At 43.8% G+C, this 23,958-nt stretch overlaps 1 protein-coding gene across 2 annotated transcripts in view; it reads right to left on the bottom strand.

Annotated features, from left to right (window-relative positions):
• Positions 1-23,958, bottom strand: part of EPHA3 (EPH receptor A3) — a 339,991-nt gene that overhangs the window by 89,563 nt on the left and 226,470 nt on the right. For both annotated transcript variants that reach the window (XM_050957205.1, XM_050957206.1), the window contains exons 4-5: positions 23,690-23,845; positions 22,427-22,762 (exon numbers count right to left, since the gene is read on the bottom strand). In XM_050957205.1, coding sequence (XP_050813162.1) covers positions 22,427-22,762; positions 23,690-23,845 — 492 coding nt within the window. The remainder of the gene's footprint in view (positions 1-22,426; positions 22,763-23,689; positions 23,846-23,958) is intronic.

Below are 23,958 nucleotides of genomic sequence, written 5' to 3'. Positions count from 1 at the left end.
TCTCCAAAGCTCAGAGAAAGCAGGCAGACTCACAAAAGACTCAGAGACTAAATTCCCTCCACCCAAAGTTGAAAAAATCCGGTTTCCTGATTGGTCCTCTGGTCAGGTGCTCCAGGTGAAAGAGACATTAACCCTTAGCTATCTGTTTATGACACGCCCCCCAAATTGCAGACAGTGGGGAAGCTCACTGGCGGCGATTTCCTTCTAGAACTTGAAAATAAACAGATTAATACAACACATGCACCGTTACATATACCCCTAAGTATTTAACTAACAGGCTTCTACATTTTAAGAAAACTTTTTAACTACTGAATTCTGGGAAACTCTCACGGGAGAGTGCATCAGCTACTTTGTTAGAAGCTCCTGTGATGTGCTGAATTTCAAAATCAAAATCTTGGAGAGCTAAACTCCAACGAAGAAGTTTCTTGTTGTTCCCCTTGGCAGTATGAAGCCACTTTAGTGCAGCATGGTCAGTTTGTAGTTGGAACCGCCGTCCCCAAACATATGGGCGTAGCTTTTCCAGGGCGTACACAATGGCATAGCATTCCTTTTCACTGACTGACCAGTGACTTTCCCTCTCAGACAGTTTCTTGCTGAGAAACACGACAGGATGGAAGTTGTGATCTGTTGCTTCCTGCATGAGCACTGCTCCTATACCACGCTCAGATGCATCTGTGGTTACTAGGAATGGCTTGTCAAAGTCCGGGGCCCTGAGCACAGGGTCAGACATGAGCATCGCCTTAAGCTGGGTAAAGGCCTTTTGACACTCATCAGTCCACTTAACGGCATTTGGCTGGGTCTTTTTGGGTCAGGTCGGTCAGTGGGGCAGCGATTTGGCTGTAGTGTGGTACAAATCGCCTGTAGTATCCGGCCAAGCCTAAGAAGGATTGGACCTGCTTCTTGGACCGTGGGACAGGCCACTTTTGGATAGCATCCACCTTGGCCTGTAGGGGGTTTATGGTTCCTCGACCCACCTGGTGCCCCAGGTAAGTCACTCTGTTTTGGCCTATTTGACACTTTTTGGCCTTAACAGTTAGTCCTGCCTGCCTGATGCGCTCAAAGACCTTTTCCAGGTGTAGTAGGTGTTCGGGCCAGGAGTCTGAAAAAATGGCCACATCATCGAGGTAGGCAACTGCAAATTCTCCCAGTCCAGCTAGTAGACCATCTACCAGCCTTTGGAAGGTGGCGGGTGCATTTCGAAGGCCGAAAGGAAGGACATTGAATTCATACACCCCCGCATGGGTGACGAATGCTGACCTCTCCTTGGCAGGTTCATCTAGCGGTACTTGCCAGTACCCCTTGGTTAAGTCTATTGTAGAGATGAACTGGGCACGTCCCAACTTCTCCAATAGCTCATCGGTACGTGGCATTGGATAGTTGTCCGGACGAGTTACAGCATTTAGCTTACGGTAGTCCACGCAAAAGCGTATTTCCCCATCTGGTTTGGGTACCAGAACCACTGGAGATGCCCATGCACTGGTAGATGGGCGGATTATACCCATCTGTAGCATGTTCTGGATCTCCCGTTCTATAGCAGCTTGGGCATGAGGAGACACTCGGTAGGGTGGGGTTCTGATTGGGTGAGCATTACCTGTATCAATGGAGTGGTATTCCCGTTCAGTCCGTCCTGGGGTGGCTGAGAACAATGGGGCGAAGCTAGTGCACAGCTCCTTGATTTGTTGCCGCTGCAGACGTTCCAGGGTGGTTGAGAGGTTCACCTCTTCCACGCCACCGTCTTTTTTCCCGTCGTAGTAGACACCGTCTGGCCACTCAGCATCCTTTCCCTGGACTGTAAACTGACAAACCTGTAAGTCTCTGGAATAGAAAGGCTTGAGAGAATTAACATGGTACACTTTAGGCTTTAGTGAGGAATTGGGAAATGCTATGAGGTAGTTTACAGCTCCCAGGCGCTCTTGGACCGTGAATGGCCCTTCCCATGATGCTTCCATCTTATGGGCCTGTTGTGCCTTCAAGACCATAACCTGGTCTCCTACCTTGAAGGACCGATCTCTGGCATGTCTGTCATACCAGGCCTTTTGCTCTTCTTGAGCATCCTTTAGGTTCTCTTTAGCAAGGGCTAAAGAGTGTCGGAGGGTGCTTTGTAGGTTGCTTACAAAGTCCAGAATGTTAGTTCCTGGAGAAGGCGTAAACCCCTCCCATTGCTGCTTCACCAACTGTAATGGCCCCTTAACCTCGTGACCATACACAAGTTCAAATGGTGAAAACCCTAAACTGGGATGTGGTACAGCCCTGTAGGCAAACAGCAACTGCTGCAACACTAGGTCCCAATTATTGGAGAATTCGTTGATGAATTTTCGTATCATGGCCCCCAAAGTTCCATTGAACCTTTCCACCAGGCCATTGGTTTGATGGTGGTATGGGGTGGCAACCAAGTGATTCACCCCATGAGTTTCCCACAGTTTTTCCATGGTCCCTGCCAGGAAATTAGACCCTGAATCTGTAAGGATGTCAGAGGGCCAACCTACCCTGGCAAAGATGTCTGTTAGGGCCAGGCACACAGTGTTAGCCCTGGTGTTGCCTAGAGCGACTGCTTCTGGCCATCGGGTAGCAAAGTCCACTAAAGTCAGTACGTACTGCTTTCCTCTGGGCGTCTTTTTTGGGAAAGGGCCCAGAATATCCACAGCTACTCGCTGAAATGGGACCTCAATTATGGGGAGTGGCTGGAGAGGGGCCTTGACCTGGTCTTGAGGCTTTCCCACTCTTTGGCATACCTCACAAGACTGGACATACTTGGCAACGTCTTTGCCCATCCCCTCCCAGTGGAAGGACTTCCCCAACCGGTCCTTGGTTCTGTTCACCCCAGAATGGCCACTGGGATGATCATGGGCTAAGCTTAAGAGCTTCCCCCGGTACTTAGTTGGAACCACCAACTGTTTTTGCGGCTGCCATTCTTCCCGGTGTCCACCAGAAAGAATTTCCTTGTATAAAAGTCCTTGGTCTATAACAAACCGGGATCGATTAGAAGAGCTGAGAGGCGGTGGGGTGCTCCGTGCCGCTGCCCACGCTTTCTGAAGGCTGTCATCTGCTTCCTGCTCAGTCTGGAACTGTTCCCTTGAGGCTGGGGTCACCAGTTCTTCCTCAGACTGTGGACTTGGGCTTGGTCCCTCTGGAAGCGATGTAGGTGATGGGGTTGTTTCCGTTGCTGGTGAACCGCTCTCCGCTGGTGCACCTGAGGGTATTTCAGGCTCTGGCTGAGCCTTTTGGGTATGGCTGTCTTTTGCTTCTGCCAGTTCTGGCTCGCTGGCACCCTCTGGCGTTGAGGTTGAAGATGTGGTTGCACTTGCTGGTGCTGGTTGCTGTTCCAGTTCCGGGCCTGGGACTGGAGATGCTGTGGCTGTTTCAGTGGTAGGCATGGAATCCGGGTCCACTACCTCTGTCTGGGTCTCTGGTAACACAGACGGGGCCTCTGTGGACGGTTCAGGAACAGGAATGGGTCTGGAAGCTTGCCTGGTTTGGCTACGTGTAACCATTCCCACTCTCTTGGCCCGCCTCACCTGGTTGGCCAAGTCTTCCCCCAGTAGCATGGGGATAGGATAATTGTCATAGACTGCAAAAGTCCACATTCCTGACCAGCCTTTGTACTGGACAGGCAGTTGAGCTGTAGGCAAGTCTACAGCTTGTGACATGAAGGGGTAAATTGTAACTTTGGCCTTTGGGTTGATAAATTTGGGGTCAACGAAGGATTGGTGGATAGCTGACACTTGTGCCCCCGTGTCTCTCCACGCAGTAACCTTCTTTCCGCCCACTCTCAAATTTTCCCTTCGCTCCAAGGGTATTTGAGAGGCATCCGGGCCTGGGGATCTTTGGTGTGATGGTGGTGTAATGAATTGCACTCGCATGGTGTTCTTGGGACACTTGGCCTTGATATGTCCCAGTTCATTACACTTAAAGCATCTTCCATCTGATGGGTCACTGGGCCGAGGTGAGTTACTGGAGACTGGTGAGGTTGAAGGGTAGGGTATCTGTGGCTTTACTTGGGTGGTATGTGGGGTCTTTGGCTGTCCTCGGTTGTAGGGTTTATGGTCTGTGTGCCCCCTGGGGTAATCGTTCCCCTTGACAGTAGCTTTCTTGCTTTCTGCCAGTTCCATCCATTTGGCTCCAATCTCCCCCGCCTCAGCGATATCTTTGGGGTTTCCATCTTGTATGTACCGTGTGATGTCTTCAGGAACACCATCCAAGAACTGCTCCATTTGTATGAGGAGGTTCAGTTCTTCCAAGGTTTGAATGTTGTTTCCTGTTATCCAGGCCTCATAGTTTTTTGCAATGTAGTAGGCGTGTTTGGGAAATGACACCTCGGGTTTCCACTTTTGGGTTCTGAAGCGCCGACGGGCATGATCTGGGGTTATCCCCATTCGGTATCTGGCCTTGGTTTGAAAAAGTTTATAGTCATTCATTTGCAGCTTAGGCATTTCAGCTGCCACCTCTGCTAAAGGTCCACTGAGCTGTGACCTCAATTCTACCATGTACTGGTCTTCGGGGATGTTGTACCCAAGACAGGCTCTTTCAAAATTTTCCAAGAAGGCCTCGGTGTCATCACCTGCCTTGTAGGTGGGAAATTTCCTGTGCTGTGGAGCAATATTTGGCGCCGGGTTGTTAGGGTTGGCTGGCACAGGCAGCCCAGCTTTTGCCAACTCCAGTTCATGTTTTCTCTGTTTTTCCTTCTCTTCATTCTCTTTTTGTTGTTTTTCCATTTCTCGGTGGTGGGCCGCCTCTTCTTCTTCTTGCTTCCTTCTGTGTGCCAACTCTTCTTCTGCTTGTTTCCTTCGGTAGGCCACCTCTTCTTCTTCTAGTTTTCTTTTGTGTGCTGCCTCCTTGGCTGCCTCTTTGGCTGCCTGTTCTCTTTGGTAGGCTGCCTCTTTGATCTGTTCTTCTCTTTCTTTCATCTCCATCTCTTTTTGTTTTATTTCCAGTTGTCACCTGTGTTCAGCTTCTTTGATTTGTTCTTCGGCGCCAATTTTTGCCTTAGAAGTCATGGTTCCTGTTTTCTTGTGTTGGGGTGCCCTCCGGTGTTTATCTTCTGAACTGCAGGCTCTGTTCCCTCCTGGAGTCTGCCTAGCAACAGTGCTTTTTTCCTTTTCTCTCTCTAGCTAATGTTCAATGAAGGGAAACCAGAAAAACCACTTTATTTGCATGCATATAAGTGCTGGTACTTGCCTCCTAATGGGAGGGCTATTGCATGACAAAAGACCCTCAACAGTCTCTTAATGGCTTCTCGCTTAACATGCAAGCCACAAACTGCCAGAGAGAGCAGAAAAAAAAATTCTCTCTGGTTCCCTTTTAAAACCAACTGTTTCTCTCTGCTAAAAAGCCCTTAGCAGAGAAAAGAAAAATATAATATTCCTACTGGCTTCTGGATTCTGTCTATATCCCACCCACTGCCACCATGTAATAACCTTAGTCCCAGATTTGGACCTTAGCGTCCAAAATATGGGGGTTAGCATGAAAACCTCCAAGCTTAGCCACCAGCCTGGACCTGGTACCTGCTGCCACCACCCAAAAAATTAGAGTGTTTTGGGGCACTCTGGTCCCTCTAAAAAACGTTCCCTGGGGACCCCAAGACCCAAATCCCTTGAGTCTCACAGCAAAGGGAAATAATCCTTTTTCCCTTCCCCCCTCCAGGTGCTCCTGGAGAGATACACAGACACAAGCTCTGTGAAACTACACAGAGAGACTCCCCCTCTCTGTTCCCAATCCTGAAAACAAAAAGTACTTTCCTATTCCCCCAGAGGGAATGCAAAATTAGGCTAGCAATCCAACACACAGATCTCCCCTTGATTTCTTCCTCCCACCAATTCCCTGGTGAGTACAGACTCAATTTCCCTGAAGTAAAGAAAAACTCCAACAGGTCTTAAAAGAAAGCTTTATATAAAAAGAAAGAAAAATACATCCAAATGTCTCTCTGTATTAAGATGATACAATACAGGGTCAATTGCTTAAAAGAATATTGAATAAACAGCCTTATTCAAAAAGAATACAAATCAAAGCACTCCAGCACTTATATTCATGCAAATACCAAAGAAAAGAAACCATAGAACTTACTATCTGATCTCTTTGTCCTTACACTTAGAAACAGAAGACTAGAAAGTAGAAAGTACTTCTCCAAAGCTCAGAGAAAGCAGGCAGACTCACAAAAGACTCAGAGACTAAATTCCCTCCACCCAAAGTTGAAAAAATCCGGTTTCCTGATTGGTCCTCTGGTCAGGTGCTCCAGGTGAAAGAGACATTAACCCTTAGCTATCTGTTTATGACAGTGGCCCATAAAAATTTGGGCATGCAAGCTTAAAGTCGGATTTTTTGTAAAGCTTTAATCCCAGTAAAGTAGGATCCGTGTGATTCTGCTCACGGCAAGCAAACATGAAAGCGTGAACACAGGCAAAGCTAAGTTGTTTAAAACATTCACATGACTCTTTAGTGGAGAACTGTTACACTCGTTCTATGCATGTAAGGAGAGAGGAATGTCCGAATCATGCTGTTGAATGATGTTCAACCGAATCTACAGGTTGAATAGTATTTACCCACAGTGCTGTTGGAAGGAAATTGAGCCCACTCTGCTTATCCCAAAAGTCGGACTCTTCAAAAGAGGATGCCAAATTAGTTCTTATTATAAAAGTTTTAAAATTTATTCAGTTGGATGTTATTTATTTGTATTTTCATAGTGCCTACGGGCCCCAATTATAGACCAAGACCCTATTTTGCTAGGTGCTGTACAAATAGAACAAAAAAGTCAGTCCCTGCCCCAAAGAACTTACATTTACAATGCTGGACTGAGTCAAATAGAAAACACTTTGCTCTTATTTCCTTCCACTCCATGCTTCTTATTAGTATCTTTTCCCCTATGCCATGGCTATGTCTGGAATTCCTCCTACTCTCCTTGTGAGCTAAACTACATCCCTCTCATTTCTTCAAATCCCTCTTCTAACCACATTTCTTCCATGAGGCCTTTCAACACTGAATTACCACATAAAACAATATTTACATACACACACAACCCATCTCCCTCTCTAGAAGGTGTCTATCTTTCTGATTTAGACTGCCTGCATCTGATATGGATTGTAAGCTCCCAACATAAGAACGGCCGTACTGGGTCAGACTAATGGTCCATCTAGCCCAGTATCCTGTCTACCGACAGTGGCCAATACCAGGTGCACCACAGGGAGTGAACCTAACAGGTAATGATCAAGTGATCGCTCTCTTGTCTAGTACTCAACATTTTATCAGTGCTCAGTACATAAAGCATACCATATAGCTTATTTTCACCCAATTGCATGAAGCGTGAGAGTAGGATTATGTGCATCACAGGACTAGAATGTATTTAATATTATGGAATCAACATTCACAACAGGTTCTGAAAAGTCAACAGTTGCACTGTCCTCTTTACACTTGCAGACACATTTGCGCGAGAACACATTGCCAGTCAGCTGCCTATTAACTCTAAATGAGAAACTGCTTCAGGCATTCTGTCTGAACTGTAAAATATTTTGTGCAACAGACATCAGTTGAGGGATTTCAGAAAGCAGAACATAGATGAGCAGCACATTGGGCTAATCACACCTCAGCGATCCAAGTCATGCCTCATCTTGGAGTTTTACCCTCTGAAACCTGCAACACACATGGGTCTGGAATTAAGTGTATTTGGTGGCAAGGAAAAATCTCAAGGTGCATCAACTGAAGTGTGTGAACCACAACAGTTAATCACTTCTCAGAGACAAACATTTGTGGAACTGCCAACAGGTTTTTTTGTCCTGAATACACTGTTAAGTAGCAAATACTTTACATATTTTGAGAATGATTCAAAGCAAAATCTTATTGCAACACTTACCTGTGCAGTGGATGTTAATGGGATTAAAGATCAGCATACAGGCGAATGCAGAGAAAAGTATAGAGAATTCTTATGTGCATACAAGTCAGACCACATGGTCTTAGCTGAAATGGGCACCTTGATTCCACACAATCCAGATATAAGCAAGAAGAGATGATCTTATAGAGTAATTTTAAGTTCAGTGAATCTGAATACCCAAGAATTATATTACTATGCTTAGGGATCTATGCAAAGCTCTTTGGTTTGCAGATATCTGTTTTCCTGTCTTCTTTGGTGGATCTTTTACAAGGCTCATCAGACACAGGATAACTAAATTCTTCTTCATGAGTTTCAGAAATGCAGAGGGTGTAGGAGAAAAGAAAGAGAAATATAGAAGAGGAGAGACCTGATTATCAGCCTTATCCTCTCACAGGGACCCCTCAAATGAGTTAAAATATGCAATGCATCTTATTATTAATAATTATATTATAGTTGTGCTAAGAGATTCCAGTTAGCAGCCAGGCCTCATGTACTCGATACTGTACAACCTTATAGTAAGAGGAGTGCCCCAAAGAGCTTACAGGCTAAATAGATAAAATATGGGTGAAAGGAATCACCATTTTACAGTTGAGAAATGGAGATAGGAGAGATTGTGACTTCCCTCAGGTCACACAGGAAGTCTGTGGCAGATCTAAGAATTGAACCCAGATCTACTGAGTCCCAGTCCAGTGCATTAATCAGGACACATAAACAGCAAAGGCCAAATCTTTAGTTTTACACAAACACACACATGCTCTCTCTCTCTTTTTTTTAAACAAACTGACTCTTAGACCTCACCCCTCCCATTGTCCAGGAGTCCCCACTCCACCTCCATCCGGACTGTCCACTCCAGAGACACAGACACAATCCTCAGCAAAACAAAACAAAAAAAAGGTGAATTATCATAATAAACAAATGCTGCACATTAGCAGAAGACAGAGTGGCTGTTAGTCACAATTCTATCATGGAGTCAGAATAATGTGCTCATTAAGGGGAATGGCATTTGGATGGGTAACTTATAATACTGTGCATTTATGGGCATCATCCACTTTAGGGAAATGACTACGTTTTGAAGTCATTTTCAGTGACTGATCTCAAAAGTGTTTTTCACTCAAACAACTAGATCAGCTGGATGGATGGGGCATAACTCCACCCAAAAAGGTCTTGAAAATTCTGGTTTTCCAAGTTCATTTAAAATAAGCTCTTCTCCCATCCTCCCCCCAGGGGGCTCAGGTGAGCAAGTGGAAAGCCAGACAGGCTGCTAAAACTGCAAACTGTTTCCAAACCTGCTGAGTTTCCCAGTGTAGCTGAACCCTGAGCTCTCTTTTCATATAGGGATTGCAAAGCAATCCACACACAGTTCAGTAGTTCAGCCTCATGCCCTCTCTTTATGAAGAATGAGATATACAGGGATCACTTCTCCCACCCCTGGCCTGGGACCCAGCAGCTGTTTGACAGCATAGGGAATAATGAAGGATCTTGTATCCAGCAAAGAATGCAGAGGGTGTGGAATGCAATTCCCAGAGCTGGACTCCAGCATGGACGCCCCGACCCTTGCAGGAACTGTGATAGAATATTTATTAACCACAAGTGGCTGGAATTTTCTGTCAGCAGAAAATTGTAAAGACTCGAAATCTGGGGTTTGGAATGGAGATGTGGTTACCAAAACGCTCTCATAACATACAGGGGCTTGAGGATATGTTTCATGGAGCCATTAGAGCAGTGCCAGCTTCTAACATTCTGATGTGTTCCAGCACCATTTGCCATCACAAGAGCTCCACGTGGTCACCGAGGGACCCGCTGCCGAAGACCTCAACGTGACCCCTCTTCCTCTTGGCTGCCCCAAACACCTGCTTGCTGAGCTGGTGCCTGGAGCTGGCCCTGGCGGTCAGTAACACTAGCCCAATTTTGCAGATGGGAAAAAAAATAAACAAACAAAGAGAAGTGACCCACTCAAAGCCACGGACTCCCAGGCTCCTGTTCTAACCGCTATACCAGTTCAGCTTCTCCTGATTCTTGTTCTGAAATCAGTAATCTGTGAAGTGACATGGGAAACAAACAAGCTTGCTCGGAAAGACTGGAGAAAACTGTAGCCTTAAATCCCTATCGCAGCCCATTGTAGGTGCCTGGCACAACAATTCTGTGATGTCAGCAGCTCACTCTGACACACCTCATCACATGAGATGATGCAACATACCTAGCTGCTGCCGAGTAATAATCCAGAGCCATCTGGCATGACAGGACAGCAAAGCCCCAGGAGGGAGAGGAAGCAGTGTCCGTTCATTCAAGAGATGGCCTGGCATCTACACAAAAGGGAATAGGGATGCTGAAGGAATACCACACCAGTCAAGGGAGTGCCACACGAGAGCTGGAACAAAGTAGACTCCAAGGAAGTCCTGCACCAGACACAATGAACAGGATACCAATGGAGTACCATGCTGTGCCAAAGGGGACACAGAAGGAGTGCCATGCAGAAGGCGATACCAAGCTACTGCTGTGCCAAAAGGGACACCAAGGGAGTGCTGGGCTTGCTGCACCCAAGGTGATACCAAGCTACTGCTGTGCCAAAGGGGACACAGAGGGAGTGCCGTGCTGAAGGTGATACCAAGCTACTGCTGTGCCAAAGGGGACATCAAGGGAGCACTGGGCCTGCTGCACCCAAGAGGATGCCAAGGGAGCCCTGTGTCAACAGGGATGCTGAGGGAGGGTTGGGCTGAATGGGCCATGGAAGGGGGTGTCAAGGAAGCAGTGCACTAGCCAGGCTGAAAGGGATGCTGAAGGAGCAGTGCACCAACACTGATACCTAAAGGGCCAAGGAAGCCCAGTGTCAGCTGGCACTGAAGGGGACACCCAAGGAATACCATGCCAGCTGAGGGAGTGCCAGGCCTCCCAGGCCCAAGGGGGCACCAAAGGGGATGCTGACGAAGCACTGCACCAGCCAGGCTCAAGGGGTTGCCAAGGGAGCACCAAGATGAAGACTCTGCTGAAGGAGCAGCGCACTTGCCAGGTCCAAGGGCATGTCGAGGGGGTGCTGTGTTGTCTGGGCTGAGGGAGAGCAAATGAAGGAAGGTTCCATGACAGAAGAATGACGACACCTGAGGGATGAGAGAGGAGTGACAAAGGAAGAGAAAGGTGCTCTCACGTCCTATTGGGTCCAAGCAGGGTTTTGTTATTAATCTCTGCCATGGTTTTCTCCAGGAATGAGGGGAGAATAAAGTAACTTTGTGTTTGCACAACGGTCATCTCCTGCGGTTTGTTTCCCAACCCTGGCAGTTACCTTGGCATGCACAGGCCTCTCTGCTGCTCCATTTCTAAACTAGGGCATGCTGAAGACTCCCAACTCTATTGTGACTCCCAACTCTATTGTGTCTCTGTGTGTGTGTGTGTGTGTGTGTGTGTGTGTGTGTGTGTGTGTGTGTGTGTGTGTGTGTGTGTGTGTGTGTGTGTGTGTGTGTGTGTGTGAGGATGACTGGAACAGACCCTCACATCTTCAAATGGTGAGGTTCAAATCAGGACACATATCCCCTGTGACTCTTCCTGCTTCTGCGGACACCCTGGACACACATAAGCACAATATACCAGCCAATCTTCCAGAGATGCATGCGATACTGACAATCATTTATTGCAGGTGGCTGACCTGATCTGCTCTCCCCATTCCCTGATGCAGTACTCAGACCATCATCTCAGGTTTCCTAAACATTTATTGACCAGATAGGTAAATATTCAAACTACAGTATGTGTTGCAATTATATAAGTAACCTAAGCTGAAATATACCTTTGATGAAGTAAGGAGTAACTTGCAAGCGCTGGCACGACTTCCTTGTACCCCCGCCCAAAGTTGTACTGATTCATGAGTAAAATTTCTTCCCAGTCTTTTTTGTTCATTAGCTTGCAGTGAAGAGTCCCTGGTGAATGAGATCTCTGCTCATCAATCTGATTGACAGGACCTTCCCCTAACAACCAAGCACACACACACACACACATACACACGGGTGATTAAAACCCTGATAATATGTTTTTTTAATGATTAAGAAAACAGCTATTTGGTTGCTAAACTACAATACAGTAAAGATACAGGAAGCCTGCTCTTTAGGCAACTGCTTTCATGTTTATTTGATCCATTTAAAATGAACTTGGAACAATGTGGTCCTTGCTGTGGACTTTGGTAGTTGATAATTATACTACCAGTACTTTGGACTCACTGATTCATGTTGCCCAGATGGGGGAAGCAGCAAACAGTATAAGTGCTCAGGAAAATGCACGCCGACGATGTGAAGCTCAAAGATGGAATAATTTGTCAGCCTAATAATAAGAAGCTAGCAGAGAATCAGGCTGTTGCTGTCATTGCAGGTTATGGGATGAGGCAGTGGACTTAGCTCACTGCTGTCTCCAATCTTGTGAAGGGTTTTGATTGGCCATATCCATGAGGTCTGGCAATGCTCCCAGTTAAGCCCATTCCCTGCTCCAATTTGTGTTCAAGTACAAACAGCTGTGTTTGGTGCCTGAAGTGGCTACACAGAGCCATTTATGTTATGACCAATAGAAATTAAAGATAGACTGGTTCATCACATCCGCTTCTCTTAACAAGGCAAAATTGTTCTTCACAAACCGCTTCCCCAGAGCGTACATAGGTCCTTATAGCTAAGAAGCCCCAAGAGCACTTCAAACATAAGTTAACTGTCTACAAGGCAACACAGTACTGGTTTAATGTTAAATTGTTTTTAAACTGATTAAGTTACATTTGGTGCAAACCTCCATGTGGACACTTTTAGTTTAAACTTGTTCCCAATCAATTTAAGCTATCCCAAGTAAAGTCACTCTTAAACTGGAATAAGAGTTCCCAAACACAGGAGTTGTGGGGGTTTAATGTCAGATTAAATTCACAAAGGAGGTTATTCATGGGGCTAATCGTTCTTGGATGTGTGCGGTTGGGGATGACTCCCTCAAGCTACAGTCTGCTGTTTCTCAGTGTTAAAGCTCCATAACAGTTGTAACTATGGGCTGAGAGAGGACTAGGCAAGACTATCCAAAGGATTCCCTCTTCCTCACACCCTCCCAACTGCTGCTTTTCTCCTATACAGTCAGCCCTAGGCATAACGAAGATCAAGAGTGAAGACAATGTGACAGAAATCCAATCTGGAAGCTCACCGCAGACTAGGGTGACCAGACAGCAAATGTGAAAAATCAGGACGGGGTAGGGGGTAGTAGGAGCCTATATAAGAAAAAGACCCCAAAATTGGGACTGTTCCTATAAAATTGGGACATCTGGTCACCCTACCACAGACACACTTTGGATTGTGAGGATTATACCCAGAGACTTTCAGCTTTATCACAAGGCCAAAAATATAACAGAACAGACAATGTGTGGCATCGCTTTTGTGGATCTTATTATTCAGCTTCTGGATATTCTATATCAACCCCGAGCAGAGGGCTTCCAGAAGGCTGAATGGTATCACTGATATGTGAAAAACTATGGGAGTGTATAAACTGCGCTATGGTCTGTCACTGCCATGCTTGTAATATTTGTTCCCAGAGAAACTGCAATCTGCCTGCATTTCATAACAAATTGAAAGTAAACAATACAATGAGGCAAATAGATGTCTAAGGTCTCAAGTCAGCAGTCCATCTCTGTTCAGCAAAGCACTTTCAGTACATGCTTAATTTCAGGCACATGCTTAAGTTCCATTGAATTTGCTGAACAGGGATGTATTTAAGCATGTGTTTAATTTCTTTGCTAAACTGGAGTCCAAGTCCTGTGTCATGACCTATTCCAACTATGTCTCAGTTTTGCCATGCTGTGTTATTGCCCACTTAAGGAGTCTAAATTGAAATAAATTAAGGAGATTTTCATTATTTATTTTGTTTTACATGATAAACACCATCAGCACTTGGAATTAAGGCATGCTACTGGCATCTAGTTTGAAAATATTTATGTTTGCTAAAACTAACAAATGCAAAAAAAATGGGGGGGAGGGACAGCTCAGTGAACATTAGCCTGCTAAACCCAAGGTTGTGAGTTCAATCCTTGATGGGGCCATTTAGGAATCTGGGGCAAAAATCTGTCTGGGGATTGGTCCTGGTTTGAGCAGGGGGTTGGACTAGCTGCCTCCTGAGGTCCCTTCCAACCCTGATATTCTACAAAAATAAGCAAACATTTAAATTAAATAAATGAAAGCTATCCCCAAATACTGAGGATTCTCCTTCATCACTGCAGTGGTCATTCAGATTGGTCAAGGTTCTTTGAATCTTCTCTGAAATTGCAAGCACAAATATTCTGCCCATTTCTATTTAAAGTGTAGTTATGTCAATAAAAGCAATTACAGGGCAATATAACTTTTTGTTCAATGCCTAGGTGCAATCAAGTTTTCCTAGTGTTTGCACTACAGAGATAGTAATTTTACAGAAAACAGAATATTCTGCACCATCAGCAAAGATGTCAGCTCAGTTCTCACTGAAATCTTCATTACTAGGTGTAAAGAGCAGAAAGACCACGGATTAATGTTTAGATCTTAGTGTGAGCTTTCAGTGATGCTAGATAGAAAATCATCTTTTGACTTGTAAAATGAGCATATTTGACACAAATGCCATCAAGAAAAGATAAACAAGCACACAAATAAATTCCACAATACCATTCTTAGAGTCAATTTTCAGATGAACCACTTGTTCGATTTGCATCTTTCAAACTTTAACCTTCAAGTCAGATATGGATTGAAGTCTCCCTGTCCCTGCTCCCTCTGAACTCCTGAATCAGTCTGAAAGAAAGCAAAACCTGAGTGGTATGAAAACCAATCTTTTGCCTTTTGAGCCTGGAGGCTAAAGGAGAGGTATTGCTGTTTTCTTTTCTTTTGGGTTTTTAAGGCAGGGAGAAGGGAAGGGAGAGGTGAGCTTATCAGAAGCTATTCATGCACAACTGTGTTAGTCTATCACTTGGGGCTGAAGAAAAAGCTATATTTTCTAACAAATCTTTGGTCACTAGATTAGGACAGCCCTGACAGTGGGGAGGTTTGCAAGTGCCAAACTGTGATTATAACTAGGGCACAAGGATATGTACCCCGGATAGAACATTTGAGTCATCTGACCTGCAGGTAGTGTACCTAAAGGTTCTGAGAAGAACATGCACAAACCAAATATGAATAAAATCACAGGAATTGCTGGTATGCTCTGCCCAATTTATAAAACCTTTAACCCAGTGGTTCACAACTACATGTACCCTCGGGGATATATAGGGGTCTTCCAGGGGGTACATCAACTCATCTAGATATTTGTTTAGTTTTACAACAGAATACATAAAAAGCACTAGCAAAGTCAGTACAACTAAAGTTTCATATAAACTGAGAAAGTAAGCAATTTCTCACTAGTGTGCTGTGACACTTTTATATTTTTAAGTCTGATTTTTTAAGCAAGTAGTTTTTAGCTGAGGTGAATCTTGGGGTATGCACCACAAACCAGACTCCTGAAAGGGGTACAGTAGTCTGGAAAGGTTGAGAACCATTGCTTTAACTAATGAAAGGAGTCAGAATAAGCAAGCATTGACCCCCAATGCTGGAGCACTAAACAAATCCACTGGAGCTACTGTGTTGTCCCCAGTTCCTCTCTCAGGAGTGGATTCCACAATGTACAACTCCTGTTGACTTCAATAAGAGCTCTGCATGTGGCAACAAGTGCCAAAACCCTTCGACTTGAGAACAATCCTGAATAGGATAGCATCTTATCTTCATTTAGGATGCTGAAGTGACCGCTCAAAAAGTGGCAAGTGGCTGTGAGAACCAGCCAAATAAGTATAATCTAGGGAGTTTAGAAAAGAAAAACAAAAAACAAACAAACAAAAAAAACCACACACACACAAAAGACCAAACTACAACCAGGAAACCTACAAAACAAGTAAATCTGCATATAGGCCGAAAAGACCTGAGAATTCTGCACACAGACCAGTCAGTGTGGCACAGCTGTCAGTATCTCTGCATGACATTCATAATTAACACCCCACCTCCAGGGATTCTGACTTCCATATAATCTCCTGTAGCAGCCAGTGACCCTTCCTAAGCATGGTTGATTGGTGTTATTAGGAGATAACATCTCTGTGAAAACATATTGATTTGAGACCGGAGGAATGGTTCTTCCCTTCAGCATGTGGGATAGGCAGAGGTGTGCTGTTCCAATTTAAAATATCATAAAGCATAACTGAGCGGGTGCCACAACATGTGAGCATCTCGAGGTACACTACAATGCAATTAAGAGGAAAAGCAACAAATTTAGCCTTAAAAAGTAGATTAAAATGGAAATCTGTGTCTTTCCTCTATTATTTCCACGTCAAAGAAAGGTTTAGAGGAATTAGAAATACTGCAGTGTCATATCAGTGAGAGCCACATCTTGCCCGAGGGCTCATTTTTCAAGGCTGCCAGTTCATCAACTTCACTGGAACAGAAGGAAAACAAAAAACAAAACCCAACAAAGCAAACTACCACCAGGAATGGCATTGTCCCCAGTCTTCCTTTTCACACAGGGGAGTTAAAGGAAAAAGCAGTCGCTCAACTCCCAAAACAGACACTAAATTAATGGGCCTGATTCGCCATTCTCCTGGAGTTTTCACCAGGGGCATTCCACGGAGCTCAGCAGTGTCAGTCCTGATTTACACCAGTGAGAGAGGAGAATCAGACCCAAATCTCTTACATGCATAAAGCAACTTTCATCACAAATTTTTCCCTACTTAAAGGACTTTAGAAACTGCATGAAGCCCTAGTGAAATGCAGCCCCATCTGGGCTGGCTATCAGCTGGCAGCATAACTGCTAGCAGGGATGTTTTAAGAAGACTACATTTGAAAGACCCATACACAATACATGCTATGGTACTTAGTTAATCTGTCTTGGAAGGACTACAGGCTGAGTCACCCCTTGCTGGGGGTTAAAAGCTGATATGTCAGGAGGCTGAAGGGCTGGATCCTGGTCTCACACCATCGTAACTCCTCTGATTTCCCTGAAGTTACTCCTGTATTTACACCAGAGTGAGACCCTCTGTCAAGAACGAAAAAGATCTACTGAAGTTTCATTGTGCTTTATATTTATATGGTACTGTACATTTCACAAGTGCTAAGACCTAGAACTTTGTAGTCATTTTACAAACATCAGCTGATTTCTCAGCAGCACTTAAAATAGTTCTCTGTGGTTTATTTATATATATGTATGAAAAAAGATGCGTTGTTCCTTATAGGTGACTGACTTGCCAAAGCATCACCTCCATTTATTTTTTAAACAGCTTAGCAGAGCTCTCAGATGCCACATTACCAAAAATCAGCACTGTTTTTGTTCTGAACTGTTAGGTTGCTGATGGATCCATAAGCAGAAATGACCAGTGACAAATGTGGAGAGAAATATTTGCTCACTTTTTAGGGGCTTTTGGACCTCAGAGATACAGCATTTATAATGCAAACTGATGCTTCTCTTGAAATTTTCCAACTGGCTGAACTACCACAAAAATCACATTTTCACCAGTGAGGAAAGTAAAACATTTTGCCTCAATGTCTTCGTAAATTTCCCCCTAGGAGAACAAAAGGCAGTTTTGTACAGGTGAAAATCCTCAATCCTCACTTGGAACAAAGATGTACAAAGTAATCACTTTGTACTAGACTAGAATTTTTACATTTTTCACTATAGAAAAAAACTGCCCATCAGTGCGAAAGAACAAAATTTCATGACTGACCATATTTATGAATTAACATGAAAAACCATGGGGGGAAAATCTCATGTGATTGTCTGATGAAGCAAAACTGGATGGTTTTGCTCAGCTCTTTTCTGAAATCTTTGAGTATAAAAACCAAGTAGAAATCTTAACACAAGCTTCCACAGTGAAAACACTGTAAGCCCGTAAAGCCACTTATGTAACCATTCCACAGGCCAGGCGTCCATGCTGATGACAGGTTCTGCTCGATAACAGTTGAGGTCAGAGCAGAACAATGCATATTCATTTTCATCATCTGAGTCAGATGCCACCAAAAGAAGGCTGATTTTCTATTTTGGTCATTCAGGTTGTGTAGTTTCTGCATCAGAGTGTTGCTCTTTTAATACTTTTGAAAGTATACTCCACACCTTATCCCTCTCAGATTTTTGAAGGTACCTCAGATTCTTAAACCTTAGTTTACCAAGTGCTGTAGCTATCTTTAGAAATCTCACTTTGGTACCTTCTTTGCGTTTTGTCAAATCTGCAGCAAAAGTGTTCTTAAAATGAACAACATGTGCTGAGTCATCATCCAAGACTACTATAACATGAAATATATGGCAGAATGCAGGTAAAATAGCCAGATTCACACAATTCTCCCCCAAGGAGTTCTGTCATAAATTTAATTAATGCATTAATTTTTTAACGAGTGTTATCAGCACGGAAGCATGTCCTCTGGAATAGTGGCCGAAGCATAAAGGGGCATATGAATGTTTAGCATATCTCGCACGTAAATGCCAGCTACAAAAGAGCCATGCAAATGCCTGTTCTCACTTTCAGGTGACATTGTAAATAAGAAGCTGGCAGGGTTATCTCCTGTAAATGTAAACAAACTTGTCTGTCTTAGCGATTGGTTGAACAAGAAGTAGGACTGAGTGGATTTGTAGGCTCTAAAGTTTTGTACCGTTTTGTTTTTGAGTGCAGTTATGTAACAAAAAAATCTACACTTGTAAGTTGCATTTTCATAATAAAGAGATTGTGCTACAGTACTTGTTTGAGATGAACTGAAAAATACTATTCTTTTATCATTTTACAGTGCAATTATGTGTAATAAAAATAATAATATACAGTGAGTAGTGTACACTTTGTGTTCTGTGTTGTAACTGAAATCAGTATATTTGAAAATGTAGAAAAACATCCAAAAATAGTTGATAAATTTCAATTGGTATTCTATTGTTTAACAGTGTGATTAAAACCGTGATTAATTGCAATTATTTTTTAATCGTGATTAATTTTTTTGAGTTAACTGTGATTAATCAACAGCCCTGATTTTTATTAATCTAAGTAAAGTAAGGAGACTAAAAATAAATGAAATGAAAATGTAGTTACTTAATTATTAGTGCTTTTTAAAGCCATATTCTAGGGATAGTGCCTAGCTATTTGTGAAGCTGGTAAAATATATGGTATACCCAAATTTGAGAGTAATCTTGAAGTCAGACCTATCTCCTTTATATTAAGGGCCATATTTTGGCACTGACTGCATGGCCATGCAGGGGAGTAATGGGTCTAAGGCAACCCCATGTGCCTCTGTTCAGGCCATACATACTGTGAATAGAAGCACAGGAAAAATGTAGCCTTTGAAGTGCCCTTAAATTCTCCCTGCACAGTGGCTATGAATGGGTGGGGAAAGAGCAGAGCAAAGGCACCGGTTAGCAGAACTGCTGGTGCTCGGGAGGTATGTATGCTATGCTGGGCATAGACACAGTGTTCTTCTCCATTGCAGTAAGGTAGAAGCCAGAAGGCAGTCTGTGACTCTCAGAGGCACAACCAGCCTTCTGGTCTGGCTCCATAGGCAGCAAACAATTTTCTGCCCCTTGCTCATGGAAAGCCACAAATTAATACTTAGTTATTAGATAAGCCATTCATTTTGTTGTCCTTGGGGTCCTGCAGACTTGCTTTTACCTGACTGCTCACGTGTGATTATTCCTCTCATTTTTGTGTTGCTTAAACGAAAACAACTTTGGTTTCCTAACCAAAGGAAACTGCAGTTACGCAAAGTATCATAACTCACTGTCATTTTTGGTATTTGGTCAGGAAGGGAAGGCTACAGAAATCTTGCTCTCGTAACTGCAATTCTTGCTAGAAGAAAGATGATTTAGATATCTATTTAAGGCCCACACAGTCCCATTCATTTTAGTGCAAATTCTTGTGTATTAAGGCACTCCGCATGAATGCAGGATGGTAGAATTGATATAGTGGTAATTTATGGCACTTACGTACCAGTCAGAGAAACTCTGGGTTATTCCCCAAAATGAACAAATTGCTTAAGAAACTTCACAACATATTGCATTACACAAAACAAACCACTGCTGCCACATGTTGGAAATCACTTCTGACAAAATACAGGCAAAAGCAACCAAACACATCATGCCATAAAGGCTGCCAACTTTGGGCCTTGGTGGACTACCAAAGGAAGAAAGTTCCAAAAGCTGGAGTCCTCTATTGAGAAAGCCCTTTCACTGGTCCTGGAGAGTTCATTCCCAGGTGCTGTGAGCAAGAACATCCTCCAGATGATTTTTAACTAGTGCTGTGGAACATAGGATGAAAGAGAAGAATCTCCAATACACAACAAATACAACAACAAAACAACGGGAAAAAAAAGGGCTCTCCTTGAATATGGGGATGGAAGACCTCACCAAATGATTGGACTTCTTATATATACATACAGATATCAATAATATCCAGGGATGTCATAATAAACATTCTGTGGAAGGGATATTAAATCCTGTGTCTCAGAGCTTTACCATTAAAGATCAGGATGAGACAGCTAATATGGGTGTGGGAGGCAGAATACCCCATATTTGCCTATTGCAGGGTTCTTACATCTACCTCTGAAACACTTTGTACCGGCCACTGTCAGACAGAGGATACAGGATCTCATTCTGATCCAGTATGATAATTCTCATGGTGCTATGTCCACCACCAAAACCCAACTGTGTTTCCTAGCAGTCGGTAGATACCTTTCATTCTGAAAAAGTGTTTTAGATGTTGTAACCACATATCCAGAATCACCTTAACGCAGAGGTGAAAGTAAGCCGGTATGGAGTACTGGTAAAAAAAGGTTGAGTAGTGTACCGGAAAATAAGTGGAGCATTCAGTACTAGCTTACTTTCACCTCTTTTGGCTGCATAACAAAAAGTTCAAAGCTTGGAAAGGGAAAGCTTATTGTCACATTTGTTTGTTGCTATGATAGATCTGAACTTGGAAATGGTTCCTGATTTTGATTGTATTTTTGGTGCATTATATTATTGAAGATAGCCTCATCCAGGGGCAGAAAAGAACTGCTCCAGCTTTGGTCACCGTCCCTCCCTCCCCCAAAATGGTGAATGAAATTAACAAGGATGCCAGAAATAGCCCAGAATCCTGTGTTCAGACCCTGGAGTAAACAGCTAAGTTTAAACTGTTATTATGCAGGCAGCAGGCTACTCGGGGAGGTTTCTCACTCAGCCAGCCCCCCTGCTCCCTGCTACAAGCTAGAGGGGAGCCGCTGCAGCCCCTGCTGAGTACGGGTGTCGGGGGAACACGGAACCTAGCCGCGTTGGGCAGCCTGGCTGGAGGAGGAGGAAGGAGGACAAGGAGAAAAATGTGACACTGAGTTTTCAATTTTTCAGGCTTACTCCTGTAGTAAAGTTTTATTACAGACAGTACCGGTAGTAGTAATAGTAGCTTTATTTTCTATATCTAAATCATGCAATGGGAGGGATCCATGAAGTATGTAGGAGAGTTGGGTTGCTTATGTTTGTACTGTATGGGTAAGAAATGTAACTTACTTCCACCCCTGGCCCCACCCCTTCCATCTCAGGCCCTGCCCCTTCCGGGGGGAAGGGCACAGAGTGGGACCCGTACCGGTAAGGGCTGCATTTTACTTTCACCCCTGACTTAACATCATGTGCATTTGGGTTTCATTTTTGAGAAATAGGAAAAATGAAGGCTATTTTTGTAAGACAACATGGGAGATTGGAAGAGGGAGCAGACATTCCACAAATATATGTGCTTTCTGCCAGATACTTCCTGATGATTTATTGCTCATAATAGAACTATAAAGAGCTAGGGGGAATCTAGTCTCCCCTTCATCAGCAAATATTACTCCAATCTTGGCACCGCGAACGGAAGCTACACATGCCCGAGGAGAGACTAGCTCCCTTAGATCTGTGACATATATGAAATTTTGAAAAATGAGAAGCAAATGATAGAAATGAGCAAAGCTTTGATCCTATAGTATGACCTCTGCAGGCAGACTGCTGTGTTCATGCAGAACCTCAGTGATTGTAGCAGGGCTCCAAGGAAGCCCAGCAGTCCACCTGTGCACTAGCAAATACAGGATCAGGGCCTAATTAAGGATTCGTAACCACATCCCTGTAATGCTGGCAGTGGTCTGGACTTGAAAGAAAAATAAAATGCGCTAAGGCAAAAAAAAGAATCTAATGTACAGTGTTTTAAATCTCTACAATTTAAAACTTAGATTTTTATGTGCCTAATATCAAAGAATTTTTCACTACTATTTAATCAAAATTGATCACTATGATTACTACAATAATTTATGCTGGAGATTATTGAAAGTAGTATTTTATTAAAATCTGTTTTTATTAATAAAACAGATTCCAGCTATGGCCTCTCACTAGGGTGTCATTAGAGACTACTGATTAGAGGCTGGAAGTTAATCACAACAGTAATCCTGTGAGACCCTTTGACAGCTTCCATTTTCACTGGTGTAATCAGGAACAACTTCACTGAAGTTAACAGTTACATCAGTGTGTCAACATTCATAGCACATGTGAAATAGGAAAGGGTGATGGGACTACCCAGTTCTTGATATTTTAAATACGTGAGAGGGAAACCAATACAATCACACTCACCAGCCTGATTAGTTGTGATGCTGACTGCGGCAAATTGCCTTGAGAATGTACTCAAGTCGGACACCCCATTGACTGCATCAATCTCAAATGTGTAGTTGGTGTGTGCCAGGAGGTCTACTACGGTCACCGTGGTGTTGGTGAGTCCAATCTGGCGGGGTAAGAAGCGCACGTTGGTGCTACACGGTTCACACAACTTGATGTTCCCTCCGCATTTTTTGCAAATGATGTTGAAGGTGACATCTTTCCGGCCTCCTGCATCAAGGGGCCAGCTCCAGTCTAGGATAACCGATGTCTCATTGATATTAGAGATAACGTTTCTTGGTGCAGATGGAGGTCCTACAAAGGTAAACCAAAAGAGAGATTAATGGGATAGTTTATCTGGTGCTTTTCCACAAGAGCAACAGAACACACAAATATGGAACCAACTACAGTAAATAACAATATTGTCTTTATTCTTTGCCTCATGGTCCTCCTGAGATGTTCCACTGGATCAGGGATCGGCAATCTTTGGCATGTGGCCTGTCAGGGAAATCCACTGGCGGGCTGGGATGGTTTGTTTACCTGCAGCATCCACAGGTTTGGCCAATCGCAGCTCCCACTGGCCGCGGTTCGCCCCTCCAGGCCAATGCGGGCTGTGGGAAGCATTGCGGGCCAAAGGATGTGCTAGCCACCACTTCCCGCAGCCCCTATCGTCTTGGAATGGCAAATCGTGGCCAGTGGGAGCTGTGATTGGCCGAACTTGTGGATGCTGCAGATAAACAAACCATCCCAGCCTGCCAGCGGATTTCCCTGATAGGCCAAAGGTTGCCGATCCCTGCACTGGATTACAGACACACACAATTGAGGATTGTTAACTGTCTTCAAGACATGACTCAATTTGGAAGATGCATTTGCAGAAACATAGAAAACAATTTACTGCTAACTACAATACCCATGTGATACATTATTCTGAAAACACTGGTATTAGTTTTAAACATCACAGTCCCTTTTTCCTATTCAATCTCACAGATAACAGAAGAAAGGAATTGAAACCAGAGATATATAAATCCATTCCTATAAGCTCTGATAGCCTGCCGAATATAAAGCAGGACCTGAAACAAGAGAGATGAGGGGGTTTTGTTTAGAAATTGAATGTATTCTGTATTTGAGAAACAAGGTGCTGAGACAGATCTGGAGAAGAAAGTTTTGTACATAGCTAAATAACTTAAATGGGGCAAAGGACACAAGACAATCACAGCCCCAAGCCATCATGATACTACTCACTGGTGCAAGCCATGGATGGAGGGTCTCTTTCAGATCGAAAGTAATTCTTCTCACACCTGCAGTTCACAGAACCATCTTCGTAGGTAGAGCTGTGAGGTGGGCATTTGGCACACTTCACATTACCAGCAAAGGCCTTGTAGAACCCAGGTCGGCACGCTGCAAAACAATGACATAATTTTAAATCTCATGGGTGCCTGGCTCATTGTAACATTCTGCCTTTATCATCATTTTGGCATCTGTTCACACATACATCATATTTTGTATGTGTT

This window comes from Gopherus flavomarginatus, chromosome 1, assembly GCF_025201925.1.
Source record: "Gopherus flavomarginatus isolate rGopFla2 chromosome 1, rGopFla2.mat.asm, whole genome shotgun sequence".
In the NCBI taxonomy this organism is placed as follows: domain Eukaryota; kingdom Metazoa; phylum Chordata; order Testudines; family Testudinidae; genus Gopherus; species Gopherus flavomarginatus.
This window is presented reverse-complemented; position numbering and strand designations above follow the sequence as displayed.